At 41.1% G+C, this 21626-nt stretch overlaps 1 protein-coding gene across 2 annotated transcripts; it reads right to left on the minus strand.

The window, feature by feature from the left end:
• Positions 1-3390: 3390 nt before the first annotated feature.
• On the minus strand, positions 3391-21268 carry dyrk1aa (dual-specificity tyrosine-(Y)-phosphorylation regulated kinase 1A, a). Of its 2 annotated transcripts, none has more exons than XM_017489866.3 (13): positions 20578-21268; positions 18592-18704; positions 18312-18381; positions 12431-12627; positions 11868-11987; positions 11505-11693; positions 11198-11345; positions 10512-10798; positions 10128-10274; positions 9027-9167; positions 8373-8676; positions 7610-7731; positions 3391-7201 (listed from the first exon to the last, which is right to left on the minus strand). In XM_017489866.3, exons 3-13 carry the CDS (start codon positions 18319-18321, stop codon positions 6617-6619), a joined length of 2250 nt encoding a protein of 749 aa, XP_017345355.1. In that variant the 5' UTR covers positions 18322-18381; positions 18592-18704; positions 20578-21268; the 3' UTR covers positions 3391-6616. The 2 variants fall into 2 exon arrangements, with proteins under 2 accessions (XP_017345355.1, XP_017345356.1); XM_017489867.3 differs by lacking the exon at positions 20578-21268 and adding an exon at positions 19851-20553.
• Positions 21269-21626: the final 358 nt, after the last annotated feature.

Genomic DNA, 21626 nt, shown 5'->3' on the forward strand with positions numbered 1-21626 from the left:
CGCCTCAGGACTCCGACTCCACTGTTTCAATCAAAAGCCAAAAGCAACGAGCATTCACTCTGAGGCGAGTTTAGAGCTGGACGATGACATCGGCGGCGCAGTCGTTGCATTGATTCAACTGTCAGTGAAAATGACCCAGCGATTGGGTTACACAAAACTACCCAAAACTGACAAAAAGCTCAATTAAATGACCCAAGAAGCTCAACCCAGCATTTGTGTAGGAAAAATAACCCAGCATTTTTTATTTTATTTTATTTATTTTTTTAGTGTGTGGGCTCTTTGTTGTTTTGTCTTTGAATATTTATACCTTGAGTATAAGGGAAAAAAGTGTTTTTAAAACTATCTTGCTACTGTGCTCTAACAGTTTCCAGTGCTACATAATTTTCCCCTTCTTTTTCAACTAGATGCAGTTACAGCATTAAAACATGTCAGTACACTGTACTGTCAGGTCATTTGACACAGATTCTGATCTCAGAAATCTTTCACCTAATAATCAATTCTAATCTCATTCTTATAGGAAACATTTCTGAATGCCCAGAACATACACATACTTGCTTTGCCAAACACCTGTGTAGTGTTCAGATTGTATTCTGCAACAAATTCCGAGTCACATTGAATAAAAGCCTCTGCTCTATAAGGTTTCCCAAAAGTCTCCATTTATAGGGGACTACTGTATGTATGCCAGTACCACATTGGTTGTGCCTTCATCAGTGGATGTTCTTGGAAATCCAGTTCTCGGTTGGTCCGCAACACATCCAGTCTTTAGAATTGGTTAAGAAGATTGGCAACAGTGTCATGTGTGTGATGCGCTTGCCATGTTTCCTGTTAAAGTCCATCTCAACCTTATGACAGTTTCCCAATAAAATGCTGCAAACCATGACCAGCCTAATGTCACTTCTATTGAGAATCTTCATACCGTTACCATCATACCATCACCAGAATCCCCTTTCTAGTGAATCTTCATCGAATTTAAGAGTTTTCTAGAAATTTGGCTGGGAATTCGAACCTGTGTTAGACTTCCGAAGGCAGCATCTGCAGAGACACATGGTGTGACCAGTGCTGCTGGCCAAAAGCAGAGAACAATATCATTATGTGCATGTGGGCCTGCATAAATCTACATAAACTCTTTTGATCATTTAAAAATTCTTTAAAAAAATTATTGTAACATATGAGTGGCTTTTCAAAATCCTTTGAAAACAAAACCAGTCACTTGCTTCATCTTGCAATTGTAAGATGAGAAATAATAGTGTGAGGTTTACACTTAAAGGATTAATGTCATACTCATCCTAGTCTTTAATACATAAACAGATCGTGTTTTGGGAATATAATTAAAGCACTACATTTAAGCAGATTAAAAAAAAATCTTATAAATCTTAATTAAAATGAAAATTTATTGGAACAAGCAGGGGTTAGTGTATTCTAGCAGAATGCACATAGACTTAATTGAGCTCATTTGAACAGCTGCATTCAGACAGATGACGAAATCCATAAAATAAATAGCCAAATAAAGTTGAAAGCCATGTGCTGTTATTAAAAAGCTAATAAAATCATTATTATATAGGCAGGATATTAGAGCAGTGTGGCCTGTAATATGAGGAGTGAGGTTTCAGCCACTTGACAAGTAGGCCACCTAGTGGTTCATACTGAAACTATCTCTCACCTTCTCAGTGGAAAACATTCAGTAAGACTGTTTACTAGTATGAGCCGTTTTTGTTCTTCTTCCCCAGTTTCATGTTAAATAACTGTTAAAATGTAAAACACTGCCATGCAGGGTATAGGCTATAGCCAGGCTTTGAGTGTTGTTTCCCCAATAGATGTTTTATAGGCTGAGTGAAAATTCAACCTGGTGTTGCGGTCTACTTGGGTCAGATTTGAATAATGAGTTGTGTCTCTCGTGTGCAGTAGAATGATGAGGTTGTGTGTCCTGGGATTGTGTTTAAACCGTACAGTTACACATAACAGCCACTGACTGCCAGTCCTGTTTTCTTCTTTTTACCTCGTGCTTATAAGAGGGAGAGCAAATTCCCAGCAAAAGGGATGGTGGAAAGCACTTCAGGAAAGAGTGTGTATCTAGCACCTGTCCTCCGTTAAGCTCCTCTCTAGGTCTACCCTTTACCTGGAGAGCTCCTGCTCATTGAAAACATTTACAGCAATGTGGAATCAGTGTGTTACTGAACAGACACGTTTTCGACACCGCTTTCTCCACTCACCACTTCTCCTTACGGAATCCTCTGCACCTTGTTCAGAGATTCTCCTTTGCTTTAACAGTTCATGTTTTGTTTCAGTTTATTATATGACCCACTTCACCAATTCAAGCGGAAGAATCAAGTCAACACAAGGGTAAGATTCAGGAGCAGAAAGTATCCAAGTGCTCAAATTTGGCATAAGAATTGCTACTCAGCTGAAAAATCAAGCTTGTTCGGTCTATGTCAGAGAATTCAGTTTCCAGCATCTTTCTTAATTTTCTAAATTGATCAATAAATGAGATTTTCTAACTGCTTTTTTTGTTGTTGTTGTCTATGATATTGACCACCATGGCCTGTGTTTTGGCAGCTCTTCAGACAAGACTGGACTTTTCAGCAGAGTGCTTTAACAACAGTATAAGGTTTGCTACATTCAAATGAAATTTTATGCAGTCAACTATTCAATCTACACGTTATTTTTACTTTCCCAACTAGTCAGCAAGGCATTCCTTTAACGTTAAGAAGCTGCACTGTTGAATAGGCCGAAGTGACTGTAAGGTAGTGGTCACTAACCCTGTTCCTAGAGATCTACCTTCATAATCATGTCCACCTGACCATCTAATCCTTGTCTCAAGAAGTTCTAAGATTTTAAGGTTTTAAGATTTTAGTTGGAGATGAAACCTGCAAGAAGGTAGATCTCAAGGAAGAGGGTTGGTGAGCGCTTCAATAAGCGTTCTCAGCTCTAGCCCTGGAGACTCACTACCCTGAACGTTTTTCCTCCCAACACACTTGAGCCACCTTATGGAAGGCTTGATGGCTAGCTCAAGTTGAGTACAGGAACTACGTAGACACTAGTAGAGCCTCCAGGATTGGAGTGTGCGTCCACTTCCATATTTGATGCACCAGCTGTGTTCTTATATCACTCCAGATAAAAAGAATACTTTTAAAACAGCATACTAAATGACCGTTCAGTTGAAGTGGAGTCTCACCAGAGATTTGGAATCTCAACCTGTGTATCTAGAATCGGCCATAATTTTTATATCTTTCCCGCCCCTTCACAAGCAGTGTAGCGTGAACGTACTGTTGACCTCAGAGGCTAAATGTGACTCGTCTCTTCTTGCTTAACAATGCTGTTACAAAGACCACTAGAAGAAAACTGTAAGTCTGCATCTAGAAGTTAGGCACAATACAAAAACAAGAGACAAGCAAAAGTTAAGCAACTTTTTTATGTCATACATAAGACCGCTTGAATATAGTACAAAGGGTTTGTCCATTTTTGCCTCTCAGTAACATTTTACTTTACACAGAAAGTCCTGATCGTACAATCTGTGGATAAAAGGTACTTATCCTTCCGTCATGCTGTTCAGCTCTGCAGTGCACACCAGATGTCCTGGAACCAAAGGGAGGAGAAGTGGAGACTCTAAAGTGGGCGTGGAGGCCAGAGGGGGCCAGGAATCGGGGCAGGGAGGGGAAAGCCGCAGTGTGGCTTTGCGCTCGTCCTGGGGTAGTAGTCGCAGTTATGGGACTCGGAGTGAAGAGCCGATGTTTTTAAATCGAGGATGTGCGGTTCAGACTGTTGAAAAACGACCGCTGTGCACTTTGCTACATGCACCTCCAGCAATAGCCTACATTCAGTTTTCACATGGACCCATTTATTGAAGCATGTGCCAAATTAACACAACAAAAATATCTCCTGTACTAGGCATACATAATCTCTTATGTATACGAATATATGAAAACACTGCCGTCATTCGGATTTGTAGACACACATCCACACACTATACCCTGTCTATTATATTTAAGGTATGAAGATCTACTCTCCTGTTAGATTGAAACCCTAGAGTTTTGCATTTGTACTGGTATTGTCAACTACTTTGGGCTGGAAGCACTGATACCCATTTGACTACCACAGAGTTCCACTGCATGGTCACCAAGCTGACTTAAATGTACTCAAAATACCATTAGGAAAAAAGTAGTGAGTTCTAAACTTCCTTTATTTAAAAAAATATAAATATGTACATAAATTCTATTTCAGCTATTAAAATGGGGTCACAAAGTAAACACCTGAAGCCTGGGTTTTTCATGGACTCCTCCCATTAGCTGTCCTTTGCTGCTGGCCAAGAACAAGAACCCTATAGGACCATTTACCTTGTATTTATAGGCATCAATCACACTCACGTGAAGAGAGCAAGAGAGGGAGCGTGAAAGCAGGACGGGGTATGAAGATACCTTCAGCGAAAGTGTGAAAAAGAAAAAGAAAAAGCGACAGGGAGACGACTTTAGTAGACCTGGCTGTGCTCACACATCAACCCCAGCTCCTGAGCCACCAAGAGCCCAGGCTGGAAAAAACTCACATCTGAGCTTGTGAAGGTTGAAACTGAACTCGAACATCACGCTTGCTGAGCAGGCAGGGGCTGCACATTTTGCTCGGTGCACATTCTGCACAGTTTGTTCATGAGAGCACGGTGCTGTACACTTAAGGCAGTGGAACCCAGATAACGAGGCACCTCAGAAATAGGCGTCTAACTGGATTACGCAGCGCACCGCTTCTCCTTGTCCTCACGTCGAGTTGCTCAGTGGCCACCCTGGAGCTCTGGAACCCGCAGAGCAGCCAACGGCACGGGTATCGACCCTCCCTCCACCTCATAGAATGAAGCAAAACTAAAATCTACAACACAAGAGTTGTGTTTCAGTTGTTTTACGCTGTTTTCCCGTTTCAAAAAGAAAAAAAAGAGGGGAAAAAAAGGATACTGTTCGGGATCCAGCTGTCAGTAAATATGCCGCATTAACAACAGTTCCAGTTTCAATAAAGCAATAGATACAGCCATTTTACTGACATTTAAAAAAAAAAATCTGATACACCTTGTTTCAAAGTGCACAACTGCTACATTATTGGTTACAGACATCTATGTGCTATAAAAAAAACTGCTTTGGTACAATAAATTATCAAAAGGGAAAATAAACTCTCCTAAAATTCACAGCATAATTGTGAGGCAAAATAAGCAGTCACACAAACGTCTGCATGTTAAGATTTCAGGGGTTGAGGGGAAGAAGGAAAAAAAAGAAAAAAAAAATGTGTAGAGGCTCCAAAGAAAATTACATGCTGAAAAACAATAAAATGAAAATGAAGCAAAGAAGAGAAAGCAAGAAGGGGGGAAAAAAGCAAAAAAACAAAACAAAAACAACAAAAAAAACAAAAAAAAAAAACAGTAGGGGACACGGTAATAGCTGTTTCCTTTCAACTTGCAATACTACTTATGTGAATTCACAAGGCCAGCAAAAAAAAAAAAAGAAAAAAAAAAAAGAAAGAAAATTAAAAATTACTCCCAAATAGTAGATTTCTAGATAAGGAAGGCCTCAAATAACCACTCTCATACTCTGTTTCCTATTTATCATGTGTAAAGACTTACGTGTATTCCGGATTTTAAAAAATACAGGAAAGCTATTTCCCCCCCAGTTTAAGGGTAAATGTCCAGCTTCTCTTCATTCAGTGCGTGATAAGGCCATTTTTCAAACGTGCTGTCCACCGCTGCCCAGTATCAGGCTCCTGCCCGCTCCACTGCCCACTCTAGAGCTCCTCACCAAACAGAATCGCCAGCAAACACTGCTGCTCTGGGACACACACAGCCCCGGGAGCGAGCCGCAAAACTGCACCCTCTATGGGAGAGACACCCCCATACTCTGCCTTGTAAAGGAGACACTCGCAAGACTGCACCCTCTACACAGCATGCCTGCTCTCTCTAGTGCTGCTGCTCTGCTAAATTCAAATCAGAGAATTGCACATGAAGAAGAACACAAAATAAAAACCAAACAAACAAGCCTGTTGAAAAAAGGAAACATAAAAAAATGGCAGTTGAAAGATAACCGTTGAAGATTTTTTTTGTTTGTTAGCTTTTAAAACACACTGCATTTCTGGTGAATACAGGCAGAGAAACGTCCTTCTCCCAGACCGTAAATAGAAACCTAATTTCATGGCTGGCAGGAAGGTGCATATGTTAATACTCAATTCAAACAGAGCTGAGTGAAAAGGAGTAAAATGTATGACTATCATTTTTTAACAATAAAATGAAATTCGGTTGAAAAAAAAAAAAAAACCAACACGTTCCAAGCCAAAAACAAAAAAACAACAAAAACAAACAAAAAAAAAAAACCACGGTAACTGACTGAAACAGAGGCCTCCAGCAAGTGAGCAGAGAGGAGTTTTGCACGCACATGCGGCGTCAGTCGTCATCTCCCTTCTCTTTTACAGCAGCTTTTTAATCTCTATGCACTTTTTCCAAAAAAAAAAAAAAAAAAAAAAAAAAAAAAAAAAAAAAAAAAAAAGCTTTTTTTTCCCTTTTCTTTCTTTTTCTTTTTCTTTTTTTTTTTTTAATAAAAACCACACACACGGGGCAGGGGGTGGGGGCTGGGGGTGGGCTGTCCTCTCAGTGTAGTCAGGAGCTGGCCACAGAGCTCTGCTGCACGCATACTCCAGCCATGGGCGAGTCCTCACGGTCCAGGCCCTGGCGCAGGCCCATATGAGTCTCGGCTATGTAGCCCGAGTTCGTAGTGAGTGGGTATGCGGCGTGTCCGGCCGTGCCCGTTTCCTGGCGTGGGTTGGAAAAGGCATGCCCGTAGCCTAGGCCCAGTGGCAGCGGGCGACTCTGATAGGCCTGATGGGGGTGGTGATGGTGGTGGTTGCCTGTAGACGACGAGGACGTAGATGAGGACGAGGCCGAGGAAGACAGCGAGGTCATGGACAGGTGGCCATGCGACACCTCCATGGAGTCCTGCGTGGAGGCGCCGCTGTGTGAGGGCGAGTAGATGCGAGGGCGTGGCCGTGCCGGGCCTTGCCCGTGCTGGCCGTGATGAGCATGGGGATGGTGGTGATGGTGATGAGAGCTGTGTGGGTGGAGGGGTTTGGGCTGGTGGGGAGGCAAGTGGAACGTGGTCTCTTGGACTGGATGAGTCTCTCCAGCTGCCTGCTGGAGCCCGTCTCCACCCACCCAACCCAGGGAGGGCCCAAACGCCTGCCTTGCCTGAAAACACACAGCAAATAAAATAAACTGAAACATCAAGAGAAAACAGGAATTGGTCTAACAGCATGGAAACAGGAGCCTTTATCCTGACATGATAATCAAATAATCATACACGCTTGTATTAGTCTCTTCATATCTGTTTATACCTGCATATGGGATTTTAAAGGCTCTGGGTTTTTTTTTTTTTTTTTTTTAAATGTTTTTTTTAATCCAAGAGGTTTTGTCATAACAACTTGGCAAAGTGGAACATCTTTACGATTCTTAGACCAGTCCAGTTGCCTTACTGTTACTAAACTCGATTTCAAGTCATTCATTGATAGCGATTGATTTTACATCCATAATGAGAGTCTGCATTCGTGACCAAGCTTACTGAGGCTGAGGAAGAAGCATGTGCTTGTATGTTTGTACCTGAGGGCAGAGGTTGTGGCAGTCCATGCCTACTGCAGTACTGAAGTGGCCTCCACTTAGCCGATGCTGATGAGTGGGATCAGAACGGGCACGCCCACTGGTGCTTGTTCCAGAAGAACCTCCTGTAAAGGATTCGAAAACAAATGTGGAATCCACCACAACACTCTATATCAAATTAGATCATGCATACAAGAGACATAAATGACATGCTGTTGAATGCGGCCTTGACTTTCTTTCGGCTCTAGAAACACAGAGACTGACGAGGCATTAGAGGCAGTCAGTGACACATGGATCCTGTTCCATGATGTACAGGCTAGACAATACATCCTTTCTAGTTTTGACTCCCTGAAGTCTTCAAACACACTAGAGTGACAAAATGATGGTTAATGTCAGAGAGTCGGTGTCAAAGAACTAAGATAACGCGCTGACAGTAACAGTATAATACACTGTCAGTAAAAATCAACCGTGAGAGTTGTCATATCAGACAATGACAGCAAAAAGAAACAGTGCTAGATAGAGATACCAAACAGAGGAATCAGACAGACACGACAGTAAAGGCAAACGCATGAGTCCCTGACAGTAGACAGAATCACATCGAGTACCACAGTCTTTTGTTAGGCTACGCTGAATTTTTTTCCTTGCTCATCTCAACTCCCTGGTCAGAGTGCAGGGGTCAGATTAGACAGTCATACTATAAGCGCTGGACGTGTTCCTATCCCAGTAAAAGCCCAATCATACAAGTGTGAGGTCTGTAGCAGTGTACCTGAGCTAGAGGAGGTGCTGGACGTGGTTCCAGAGGATTGAGACTGCTCCAGTGCTGGGCTTGTGGATACACTGCTGCTGGTGTTGGTGCCCTCATCGGCGGTCTTCTTGAAGAAGCTGTGCTGCAGCGCGTAGTATGGTTGAATGCGGCTCTTCGGGTCATAGTCCAGCATCCGCAAGATCAGGTCCTTGAATTTCAGGTAGTCGGCAACAGCATGGCCCGACTCGCCCGCTCTCCGGCCGCCTGGCCCCCCAGCCTCCACACCCAGAATATTGTGCAGTTTACGTGAGCCTGCCGGCTTATACTACACAAAAAAAAAAAAAAAAAGAACAAAAAAAAAAAAAAAAAAAAAAAAAAGAAAAGAGATGAAATCAAAATCACAGAAACAGTACTCAGCAAAAATAAACCAGGCTTGTGTAATTAGTAAGCACCAGTGACATCAGGAACAGATCAGAAGTCATTGCAGCTATGCATTTTTCATTTGTTTGCAAGTCACTGATGCTACAGAAGTCAAAACTGACGAGACAGTTAAAGTGATTCATGATAGGGGGTTGTTATCGGTATGCACCTTTTCTTCAAACATGAGGAAATACTGGATAGGAAAAAAAACAAACAAACAAAAAAATCAAACAAAAAAAAAAAAAAAAAACACACCCTTTTTCCATCTTTGGTCTTCTTTGCACACCACGTGCTATCAGACATCTTCTCAAAGAACTTCCTTGCTTTTGGCGCCTGGTCCAGTATATGACTGGGAGGGACCCCCAAAACTTCCACTATTTTATTCATTTGGTCCACCTGCCACAAAAAAAAAACAAGACACACCACAGAAATCATATACAAGAATAAAGGACAAAATTAGCAAGTCTAGACTTCCATTTCCTGCGTCATGAAAAACTACAAAATGACATTCCTCGCTAATAAATGAAAAAAAATAATCCTTGAACGCCTAAAGCACATGGCGGGGGACCTCCTGGACAGGGTGCCAACCCATCACAGGGCACAATCACATACCCATTCACACACTATGGACTATAATTTGGAAATGCCAATCAGCCTACAGCGCATGTCTTTGGACTGGGGGAGGAAACCGGTTTACCCGGAGAAGATCCCCGAAGCACGCGGAGAACATGCAAACTCCACACAAAGGCGGAGGTGGGAATCGAACCCCCAATCTTGGAGGTGTGAGGTGAACGCGCTAACCCCCAAGCCACCGGTTATCTGAAACAACTTTCTTTACAGAACGTATTCAAGAATTGTTTAGTCAAATGCATGTGTAACTTACACTCATGGTGTGCACGGAAACCACAATGAAACGCTTTTATCTGTATTGGTCCAGTTTAGAGGAGCTGGATAGAACTACATAAAAGCGGCTTCAGAGAGACATTCTCCCGTGTCTTCTGATCAGTCTTTTAATGATAACGTGTAGCTCTTGAAGTTTTAAACAACTGGCCACAGATTTGTGTGATAAGTGATTAAGTAAATGGGTTATCTGTTCTTTTCTCAGTACAAAGAAATACATCATAATTACTGTTTTATTGCAAACCATATACATGCCATAGATACATTAGAAAGTGATTAGAGTTTTAAAAAATAATAATAAAAAAAATTAAAAATTAATGAAAGGAACTTCATCGCTTCACCGTGTGAATTACCTCTATGAAACCACACCATTAATCTGAGTATGATATTAAGACATTAGTTTAAATCCCTTCTGCAGTGTCTACAGATCACAGGCACATTCTAAACAAAGTATACCTCGTTGGCTCCACTGAACAGAGGCTCTCCGGTGTGCATCTCCACCAGAATACAGCCAAGCGACCACATATCTATAGCCAGGTCATAAGGCATGCCCAGCAGCACCTCAGGGGAGCGGTAGAAGCGGCTCTGAATATACTGGTATATCTGAGGTTATAGAAGAGGAAAGAAATTCAACATTAACTTAATCCATTCAAGTTTACTGCTTTAATTCTGATCATTATTAAGCATGTCAGCACTAGACAAATGCAAACTGGTCACAGCATAAATAAATAAATAAATAAGCAAGCAAGCAAGCAAGCAAGCAAGCAAACAAATAAATAAATAAATAAATAAATAAATAAATAAATAAATAAATAAATAAACCATGCGCTGTCCACACACCCGTTGTCCCAATTGGCAGGAGCTGCCAAAGTCGACGATCTTGATGGCTGATCGCTTGGGGTTGCAGAGCAGGATGTTCTCGGGCTTGAGGTCACAGTGGATGATGCTGAGCTCAGGCGTGGCCAAGAAGAGCAGTGCGGTGCACAACTGCTGTGCGAACTTCCGCGTCAGGTTCAGCGACACCCCACGGAAATTTGTGTTACGAAGCAGGTCATACAGGTTGTAAGACAGCATCTCGAACACCAGGCAGAGGTGGTTCCGAAACATGAAGTGCCGCTTTAGGTGAACTAAGGACATGGAGCAGTGGAGGGGGTGTGGACGTCAAAATCATGAGCAGAAATATATTACGCAGAAAATATTGCTTCAAACTATTGTTTTGAGCAACTGATTAAATTCTAGATCTGTCCACATTTTTTGTCTGAAGAGTCTCAAACAAACGGACTGTAAATCTATTTCTACTTTTGGTGACCAAGACTTTTTTTTTGGGCACTAGCACAAATTCTCACCACAAACTCTAGATGGCAGCATCAACCATCAAAAGGATTCGCTAAGCTGGTATTCTTTTGCCAACAATAAAATAGCAGTCAGTGGTTGTATCTAATACTGCAGTCAGTGACAATTCGTCACCTCAGACTACTTATTCTCAGCACGGTTTAAATGACACCTTAAATATTGACATTCATTACCTATGTAGTACTTCATCTCTGTATCATGCTTGTTCATGAGCTCCAGGAGCCGTACTTCGATCTGTGCTTGGTTCAGAAAAGCCTTTTTATTCTTTATGATCTTAATGGCAACCCACTCCTGCTCCAAGCGGTCGTAGGCCTTCACAACCTGCCAGCAGGGGGAGACAAATACCAAAGTCAGTGAAAATTGGTTTATGACCATGCAAAATTTGTCTATCCAGTACTGTTGACTAGTGACCAATATTCTTGCTTTTGCACAACAGCGGTCTATCTTGATTTGGGAGAAATCGGCATAAGTCAGACCCACCTGTCCAAAGGAGCCTTTGCCTATTAACGAATCGATTTCATAGCGATCCAACCATTTCTCGCCATTTTTAACAATGTAGTCGAAGTTATCGTCATCATAACCGTCATTGTAGATTTTCCTCTCCTTCTTATTACTAGAGTCTTCCCCTTGGCCCTGTTGATGCCGCCGCTTCTTTTTTGCATAGTAAACCTGAAGGCAGGAAATACGGATATCAGCAATTAATCCATGTCTAGAGCTTTACAATTTAGTTGTTTATTTAAAATAAAAAATAAAAAAGTAAAAAGAAAATAACAAACCCACACAACAATAGCTTTAATATATGCCTTTCATAGTCATGTGAGTAGTGTTGGGGAGTGCCCTCACCTCATTGATGTGTTTGTAAGTTTTGATCAATTCAATGGAGAGCTTTCTCAAGGGGGCTGTGGCCGGATCCCGAAAGCACTGGGGGATCCGCCTTTGTAACATCACCACATCAGCGGTCACCTGCTCGAACACATACGCACGAAGACAGATACACTTATCATACCATCACTGCGTGCGTTGAAAGAAGTAGGTTGAAACGCAGCACAAAAATATGACAACCTGTAACTTGAAAAACTTGACACTTACAATATTTGTTGGATTGGGCTTTTTAGTTTCATTTATAACACTGGAAGCACCTGCCATACATAAATGTAAACTTTTAACGTTACCTACTATTCAGGAAAGAGAAAACACCACTATTAAGGGATGGATAAGGGAAGTTTGTCAGTAGAACGGATTAACTGTGGGTGTGTGAAGAAATTAGGGGAGCGCTATCCTGCAGTGGAGTGAACGTGGATCGTAATAAGCTGTGTATAAATACATTAACGTAGAATCATGTATAGTGGATGGGTGAGAGAACATCAGAGCAGTAGAGGCCTCATGTATGTGGTGTGTCCGTGTACCTGGGTGGTGTTGAGCTGTGGCGCCTGTGGGCCGTAGGGCAGCACGGGGGCCGGCGCGTCAGCGCTCGCCTGGTGGCCGTCACTGAATGGCAGGTGAGAATGGGGCGTCTGCGCAGCCATCTGCACATCTGCCGCATTGAACGAAAACGAGGGAGCAAGCCGGACAGACGAGGGTTTGCATGCTGAGGTCTCTCCTCCTGTAATCACACACACACAAACACTACAGAATCAGGATAATGGAGACAAGAAGTCAAGTCAGTACAATGATAAGCATTAACAACATTATTACATTACTGAAAAACACTTTCAGATACCACCAGCATTGTATTAATCACATAGGCATACAATGCCTCAAGAACAGGGGAAAATTGATAACTGTTTTTCCCTTCTGTTTATTAAGTTTAAGATACCACCCGAGTCTTATGCCTTAAGTACAACCAGAGTCCTATGAAAGTTTCATGACATGCATCACCGTAGGCATCCATAAACCAGATCACTATACTAACATACCTGTACAGGTTTATGGTGACCCAAACAAAAGATATAAAGCCCAGTTAGTGCCCTCTACAGGTAAAATGATAAGTAGGTACAGGGCTGGTATTGTCATCTCTCATAACTCCTCACTTTAACAGACCAAAGGCACGCTACGTCACAACATAATTGGACATGTTATGTGCCAAATGCCAGGATGGTCTAATATATTCTTTCGCAAGAAGAGTCTGCCTCCGTAACTACAGATCAGGTTACAGCACATCCAAAAAAGCACAGACCTAAAACAGGAGCATGCGATCATGCTTTTGTCACAAGAATATGCCCAGCATTTGCTTCCGTCCCTCAGAAGCGGATCTGCTGCACATTTTTATTTACTTTTGCATTCATAATCATTTATGTTTGATACCATAAACCATAATAAATCAGTTTAGTGGAAAAATAAATTAAATAAAATATACATACAATTTATTTGCACATAATTACTCCATGGTTTGAATAATTAATAATACATTTCCTGTTTCAATGTTTGCAGTTATATTCTAAATTGTAAAAATGTTTTCTATTCATTATTCTAGTTTATTCTCCATTCCATTATATATTTATTCTCTTTTATACATCAAAGTGGACAAAAAAAAGCATTTCGTGTCATACAATGTATGGTTATCTATGTGACAAATAAACTTGATTTGTTTACATTTATTATATGTGAATGTAAAAGTTCAACAAAGTGTGCATGAGTTAACTGATGACTTTCGAATAAATCAGCAGTCACCAACCCTCTTCCTTGAGATCTACCTTCCTGTAAACACAAACAGTTTTAGTTGATCAAGAACTAGGGCTGTGACAGTGGCAGCTTTTTACCACCGTGGTGGTTAACGATCAAACCACCGTGGTGAGCGGTTAGATTTAAATAAATAAACCAAAATCTAAAAAAATTAAATGAGGCTCAGATATCTACTTCGTAACAAAACATGCACTTCAGTCAGTGAAACAACTCAATACCGCCATGTTGTTGCAATGAGAAACAGCCTGGGGGCACTGTTGGATATGGTATTGTGATTGAACCAAGGGGAGAGGAGAAGTGAATAAGAGATGGGCTGCATCTGAAATCGCGTACTACGCTACTACACAGTAGGCGAAAAGCAATACACCAGAGGGCTAGTATGTCCGAAGTCTCAGTAGGTGAGAAACACCCAGATGGCATACTGCTTCCGGTGAGTTTTTTAAGTATGCAACCGGTGAACACAAAGCGAGTCAAAAATTCCCATAATGCAACAGGACTGGTGCAGACGAGCTCAAAAAAATAAATAAAAAATGGTGGAAGACAGCGCATCGGCTCTTTTTAAGTATTAAATCTCGGTTAAACAGGACTTGTTTAACAATACCCGAATAAATTGTTAACTAGTTGAAGGTTTAAACAAGAAAACTGTTGTCATAGCATTTGAAACCTTTTGAGATCTCCATCATACCTTAGCCAGCCAAGCTAATGGTAATGAATTTAGCTCAGCCTGTTAACCCCGCCCACATTACATCACTAATTCAGTTCACTTTCCTGATGTGCATTTTGCAGTTAGTGTGGTTGCTTAAATCTTAATCTGGTGGTCCCTTGAAAATGTGTTTATGATGACCTCGACGGTCACATGACAACTAACATGGCGGATATAGTATGCCCGGGATTGTATTCATACTACACACATATACTGATTAACAAGTACTGCTCAACGGCCGTGAAGTAGGTACCGCATCGAATGCAATATGTACAGTCACAGTATCAACTTTGGACGCAGCTATAGAGTGAAACCACAAGCCTATAAAACTCTGAAAGAAATACCAGTAAGACAGTAACCTAAATAATATATTAAAAATCTATTGAATAAAGTTTAAAAACACGGTGGGGTGACATGCCTGGAGACGGCTCCTGAGATCTGTAGGCTAGTGTTCGCCGTTGAACACTTATTGCCCCCCCACAAAGCAGACATATACCTTCATCCAAATTTATTTGTTAACCTCTCTCATTAAGCACGAATCCAAAATGTTCCCAGATCGCCGATGTAACATTTGGGTTCCCGACAAGATCCATCACAGTGGCAGAACCCGAAGTGAAATCGCAGAATTCACCTGACTGGATTTCGCCGTGCTCAAAACAAACCCGCACCAAACAGACGACACTATCTGATTATGATTACATAATTTGTGTATAACATAAAATCACCCGCTATATGGTAGGCTGTAAATACAAATTAATATTGCAACTGTTATTATTATTACACTTGTATACAAAATGTTGTACTTTGTACTCGTCATAGAGCTCTCCCAAGCAGAAACATTAACGTGGCGTGTGATGTGACACCACCGCAGGTGGCACTCGGTGCGGTCGTCATGGCCACCGTCACAGCCCTATCAAGACCTTCTTAAGGCAATGATTAGATGTGCACGATTACGTTTGGCGCTAAAGTCTTCAGGAAGGTAGATCTCCAGGAACAGGGTTGATGACCACTGCCATAAATGGAACACAATCATGTCTAAGTCTTTCCAGACATTTTCTATGTGTATTTGGGGCATTTCACGATACTTGAAGACATCTCCACAATACACAATACACGTATCAGCATATATATTTACATTTACTAACAAACTGCCAGCAAAACAATGTTGCTTTTTTTAATCCCATGAAGAACCAAGTTCAATATTATTTAATGTCAACATGATGGCAAAATAATAAACAAAATGAAATTTACAATTTTTTTAAAAACCTTTTACATGTTCAATTCAACCAATATTAACCTTAAATCAGCTGCATCCGATCAGTATGTGTAATTCTTATTAGAAATGCTTAAAAACTTACACGCACATACATTTTATAAGTTATGATACCGCCAATATCTCAGAAAACTTGATCTCAGTCCACTTCAGGGATGCAGATACAATCATTTATTAGACAAAAATTCCCCAACTATCGACACCAACACCAGAGTGAAATTACAAATGGTCACAAAATTAAAAAAAAACAAACAAACAAACAAAAAAAAAGACCACACAGAGGGATGGTGGGAGACAAAAGCTTGCACGCATTTGGAAAAACAAAAATGTGATGTGCAGTTTGGCAAACTTTTCTTTTAGCTCATGAACTATAACCAAAAGTACTTTTTTTACTTAAGTAACTTAGTATATGTCTGTATTTCCCTCAGAAACAACTGGTGAGAGTTACACATATAGGACTCTAGAAAATAAACAAAAGGCTTTAACTTATCAGTGAAAAAACGAAAACAAGACCTCTACTGATCAAATTTCAGACTTTTAAATACTATTTTAATCCCCCCACCAAAAAACAGTTTCAATAATTTACTATACTCTTCATTGGTCCAACATTACCGGGATAAGGTTTTTATAAACCTGTAGCCTAGGCTGAATGTAAATCAAGAAACAACATGGGATGCTTGCTTACACAAGACCGATACAGGATTGCACATTGACATGTTCAGCATATAAAAGTGCATCTTCAGAATGTGTGTTTAATTTTGTATCCCCATGGTAGGAATATTCGAGGCAGACAGTACGGTCCACATGAACATCATAAACAATAACTTCTACAAGAGAAATCTCACACTCTCAGCCGCACACTCTTTTGCCAGGTGCCATTGTATAACATGAGGGAGAGAACAAGCGCAACTGGAGCGATGCAAAGTGTGTGTGTGCGTGAGTGTGTGTGTGTATGACTCAGCTGGTTCTCCATCACTCTCCAAACCGAAGAGCTCAACAACAGTACCACAGGATCTATACTTGGAACACACGAGAACACACACATCCTTCCAGTGGTGTTACAGAACTACTCTTCCCATCTCACCAACACACACACACACACACACACACGCACACACACAGCTTAAACCATCCTCCAGCATCCCTACAGTATTACATTATTGAAGCACACTGTATCAGACAGATGAGATGGCGTGGCCAGGCACACGTAAACAGTCAGTCACCTAGCATTCAGAGCTGACATTTGTTCAGCTTCTTTATTAAACCTTACAACATACATGTTTTTCCTGAACTGAGTATTGTTTAGTAGAAGAAGAACGCCACGAAATGAGCTGTGCGTGCGCCTGCATTTCAGCTGAGTGCACGGGGACTCGGCGAGGAATCACGCAAAGCAAACAATGAAACACAAACCAAGAACTTCACTGAGACTGCCTGTTGTCGGTCTGAAGCGACCTGATCTCGCCTGCTCGATTTAACATAGCCGCACACACTGGTGTACATTGTCAAGAGCGGCATTTTGAAACATTGAACATGTCTGCAGTGAAAGGGAATTGTGCAGATCATTAAGTCCTCATTTATCACCGTCTCTCACCAGGCAGTCACAATGCACCAGAAGCACACTGGCAACCGGCGCCTCTCAACCCCCAGCAACAGTGCCTCATTAGCATAGCCTACCACCAGGAAGACAGCACACCATTGGCTGCCGCGCAGGAGTGGGAGCCAATCGGGAAAGCGTATGCAAATAACCCACTTTTGTTGCTAGGGCAAAGCGCCGGCGCACGAACCAATAGGAAAACGGGTAACAGGCATGAAATTGCATTGCACTTTGACACATTTCCCAGCACAGTTTAACACAGTATTTGCTGACAGAAAAGCTCACGGGTTAGGAACCCGGAATCAGTTTCTCCGAGAAAGGAACTCGGGATAGCTGACCCTGGAGACAGGAGCAGAAAATGTGCGGCAGCTGCCAGGAGGGAGCATGGCCTATATTTTTAAACATTTATAGTTGAGGAGTGTGTTTGCCCTAAATAGAGAACTTCATGTAAAGCTGATTTACTCTTCTGGTAGACGATGACAAATAAGTAACACTCGCAGTTATTTCACTAAAATCAAAAGAGACATTTCTGGTCTGATGGGCTGGATGTTCTCCAGGAGATTTTTAAATAGCGCTCAAGAAGTCCAGCATGGCTAAGGCTGCATCTCTGAATGCCTCCACAGCAAACATCATAGCACACCGAGTGGCACAGATTCATCTGAACACAAGAAACCTGGCATCATGTTCCTAACAACTCTCCCAAGCACCAACACACACACTTACAATAAAAGGCTGGCAAATACATGCTCAGATTTAGGCGTACAAAAGAAATCTCTTTTCTAGACTCAATATAAACCCCTGAGGATCCCGGTGTGATTACACAGATCACAATCACGCGTGGATCCGATCCCGTTCTACAGACACAAACTTTACTTCATCTGAGAGGCCGTGAAGTCCTTTTGCTATGTTTCTGCTGCACGTTCCTCAGTGTCTGATAACAAAGGCGAGGCAAATATGCACAGATGCCCTAACAAACCCATCCCGATATTAACAACAGAAATGCCTCGAAACAGACCAAAAGGAAGAACGGCTAACCTGTATGCATCGTCCTCTGGCAAATCTCATATCATCCTGGCAGAGGAGTCCATCTGCGAACCACAGTACACTACAACAGAGAAATAAATAGAGAAAATTATTCATCGTAATATCTCCGGCTTTTTCACAGCAGCATACGAAAGGCCCAAAACATCGTTTCCTATAAAGATGGGAGTTTCAAGACTTACTTCAGCGAAATTAAAAAATAAATAAATTAAAAAATAAATAAATAATAATAATCAAAATAATAATAATAAAAAAAAAGACAAATTCAGGTTACCTGAACCAACTTTGAAGTTGTACGTATGGGAGAAAAGCCCTGGTGCCTCAGCAGGGTCTTTCAACGGTCGACGTTCGGATTTCTCTTCAACTTGCACGATCATTGGTGTGGATCTGCAAGGAATATGAACAGGTTTATTAAACCAGCTCACATATATTACTAGCAGTACTAAGGAATGTTTTCGTAGCAGTTAGAAAAAAGATGCGCATTCATTGAACTGGAAAATTTTATTTAATTTTTTTTAAAAGCATGCCAGACTGCATGTGCACTACATATCTAACTTTCTGCACAGCAAACCTGAGTTAGTTAGGGAAGACTTGTGTTATGCAACGCATAGAAGCATTATGCAATAGACATTAACCCTATATCCCAGGAGGAATAAATATAATGTCTTACACTGGACATTCACTATTTTAAGGCTTGCTATGCAAACCAACTGTTAGCTATACACTTAGCGGACAAAACTTCACATGTATGGGGGAGGTTATTTTTGTTTTTTTGTTTTTTTAAATAAAGGAATATCTGTGAACACTTGATAAACATATCAGCATCTCAGAAGTGTTCAAGAATAGATCAAGTGCAGACTATAAAACCAAGATGATGAAAGATCAGTAATGCAATGACTCTCTGACACTGATCGTTTACTTTGATGTATGCATTGATCCAGATGTAAACAAAAACACAAGGGATCTAACAAGGACAACATTAAGTCCTTAAAGACTCTTTAAGCAACATTTATCAAGTACTAACATTATTATTATTATAATTATCAATCAGCAATCATCTTAACTGAACCAAGGCACAATTTAAATGGACTACCAGCTGCACCGAAATGATCAGTTAGCCAAGCAACGGCGTTTGCTCCAGAAACATCGCATCATTCTCATAGTTAACACTCCTTAACAGTTAATACACATGCACTCCGTAGATTATATTATATTATATTATATTATATTATATTATATATATATATATATATATATATATATATATATATATATATATATATATATATATATATATACACATACACACACACACACATACATATATACACACACACACACACACACACACGAGCAGCGCTCAAAATACCCCGAGGTTTGGACAGCACAGAATGGGCAAGGTTGTTAACACTAGCCTGCAAACTCTAAACTCCCGTTAACTTTGACACGATACAATCCATTATTTCACTGCGTTCATATCTTCTCCAGCTAGGCCACAATAAGATGAGACGATTTGCTGAAAAGATTACTGACCTGGTTCGTGTTTGTGGCTGTAAATGTATGAGTGCGCCAGTCTACCGTGAGTGCACTGTGTCCAGGAAAGCTGTCACACAGGTAGCATGACTAGCTCCGGCTAAAAAAAAAAGAGAGAAAAAAAGGGAAAAGAAAAAAAAACCCGCTTCAGCTAGTGCGCTAGCTAACTAACTTAGCCAGGTTGCTAAATGCCGCGCTCAAAAGGCTAACGCGAATAAAGACCGACATGTTCACCCTCAGCCAGGACGAACCTCTGTTATTATTCCTCCATTTCACTCGGTCGGTCGGTCGGTCAATGAAACAAAGTCAAACTGTATGACCTGCTAAAATGTTCCAATTAGCTGGCTATTTTGAGAGCGTGCTAACGTTAGCGAGCTAATGAAATGTTACCAACACCTCGGCCTGCGATTTAAAATAATAATAAGAATAAAATTTTAATAAAATATATATATTAACAACCCAGACCATTCCAGCTGTATTTATATAAACGTGTACGACGTATCTCCTACTCGTGTTGCGCTAAATTGCAATTTCGAAAGAAGCTCTCGCAATCCCAAGAAACAAAAACAGATCGAAGAGTTATATTGATCCGCCCGCTAGCGAAATCTTAGCAAAAACCATTAGCTCTCTCTGCTTCTCCTCAATGTATCGGAATCACTGAGCTGAGCTACTACCACAAGCCTGCTAACATCCTTTAGCTCCTCATCACTCATGCAGCACAACTTACCTTGTTGCTACGTGTCCCTCTGTGGATGAGAGAAAAAAATGTGTATATATATTTATATATATATATTTATATATATATATATTTATATATCCTTATACGTTTAAAATACGATCCCACGCGAAGAATCCGATATCTTCGTTTACAGTCCTGTATGTTAATTGTTCGATGAAGCTTCAACCCTGAGTCGTCTGACTTTGTGTCAACTCCTTTCCAAATCAACAGCGCCTCTCCGTCAACACAAACTTATCCGATCAGAAATACAGCTACATTTTGACCCTCGTCGAGAAGGCATTGGCTGTCAGTGACGCGCGTCGCGTAATAACGTTACAAGACACACGGATTCAAAACTCGTCATGACCGAAAATACCATATTAACCGACGGCGAGCTAGCTGCGTCTCTTGGGGGAGAGCTCCTCATCATCATCCAGCTACTTCTTCCTTTTTTGTGTAAATTTTACAAAATGGCGCGCGTTCCAAACCTGCGCAGCGGACCGGCCCGGCGGACCTCAGACATGACCAACCGCTTTCAGCCGTTCGAACCGAACTACAGTCCTTTTACTTCATTTCCGAATCAAACGCCGCATGGATCCGCTCGATTTTCAAACGGATCGATCTCCATTCGAGTCGATTAAATCTCCACAACGGCAACCAGACCGCGAATGTTTCACGGAAGAAAAAGTAAGGAACAAAATGGAAGCCGAGTAGAACGTTACCATGACGACTGTCAATCAAGCCGCGAAGTTCCCGGATGACCTCATGACGTCGACACGTTCCTGGAGTTGCCGTAGAAACTGCCAATCAATTTTACATTGACGAAGGGCGTGGCTAATTTTTAAGAACACAAACGTTCAGTGGGGTTTTTTAGGCACGCATTAGTTTATACCATCGTATCGTCTTATAAAACGAGCAGCTGCTTTGATAAATACATGGTGTAAGCATGATGTATATCTGCATGGATTATGACAAAACACTATTATAATATCCTAATAAATATCATTTAAAACTTTCCAACTCTGAGTATGAGTTTAAGTAGAAACCAAGAGAGAAAT

Source organism: Ictalurus punctatus, chromosome 16 (genome assembly GCF_001660625.3).
Source record: "Ictalurus punctatus breed USDA103 chromosome 16, Coco_2.0, whole genome shotgun sequence".
NCBI classification, from domain to species: Eukaryota; Metazoa; Chordata; class Actinopteri; order Siluriformes; family Ictaluridae; genus Ictalurus; species Ictalurus punctatus.

Coding starts and splice junctions, on each gene's coding strand:
- dyrk1aa (XM_017489866.3), bottom strand. Junction 11,346..11,504: donor GCAAAGGCTCCTTTGGACAG/GTGGGTCTGACT, acceptor CCCTGCTGGCAG/GTTGTGAAGGCCTACGACCG. Junction 10,275..10,511: donor CCTGCCAATTGGGACAACGG/GTGTGTGGACAG, acceptor CTATAACCTCAG/ATATACCAGTATATTCAGAG.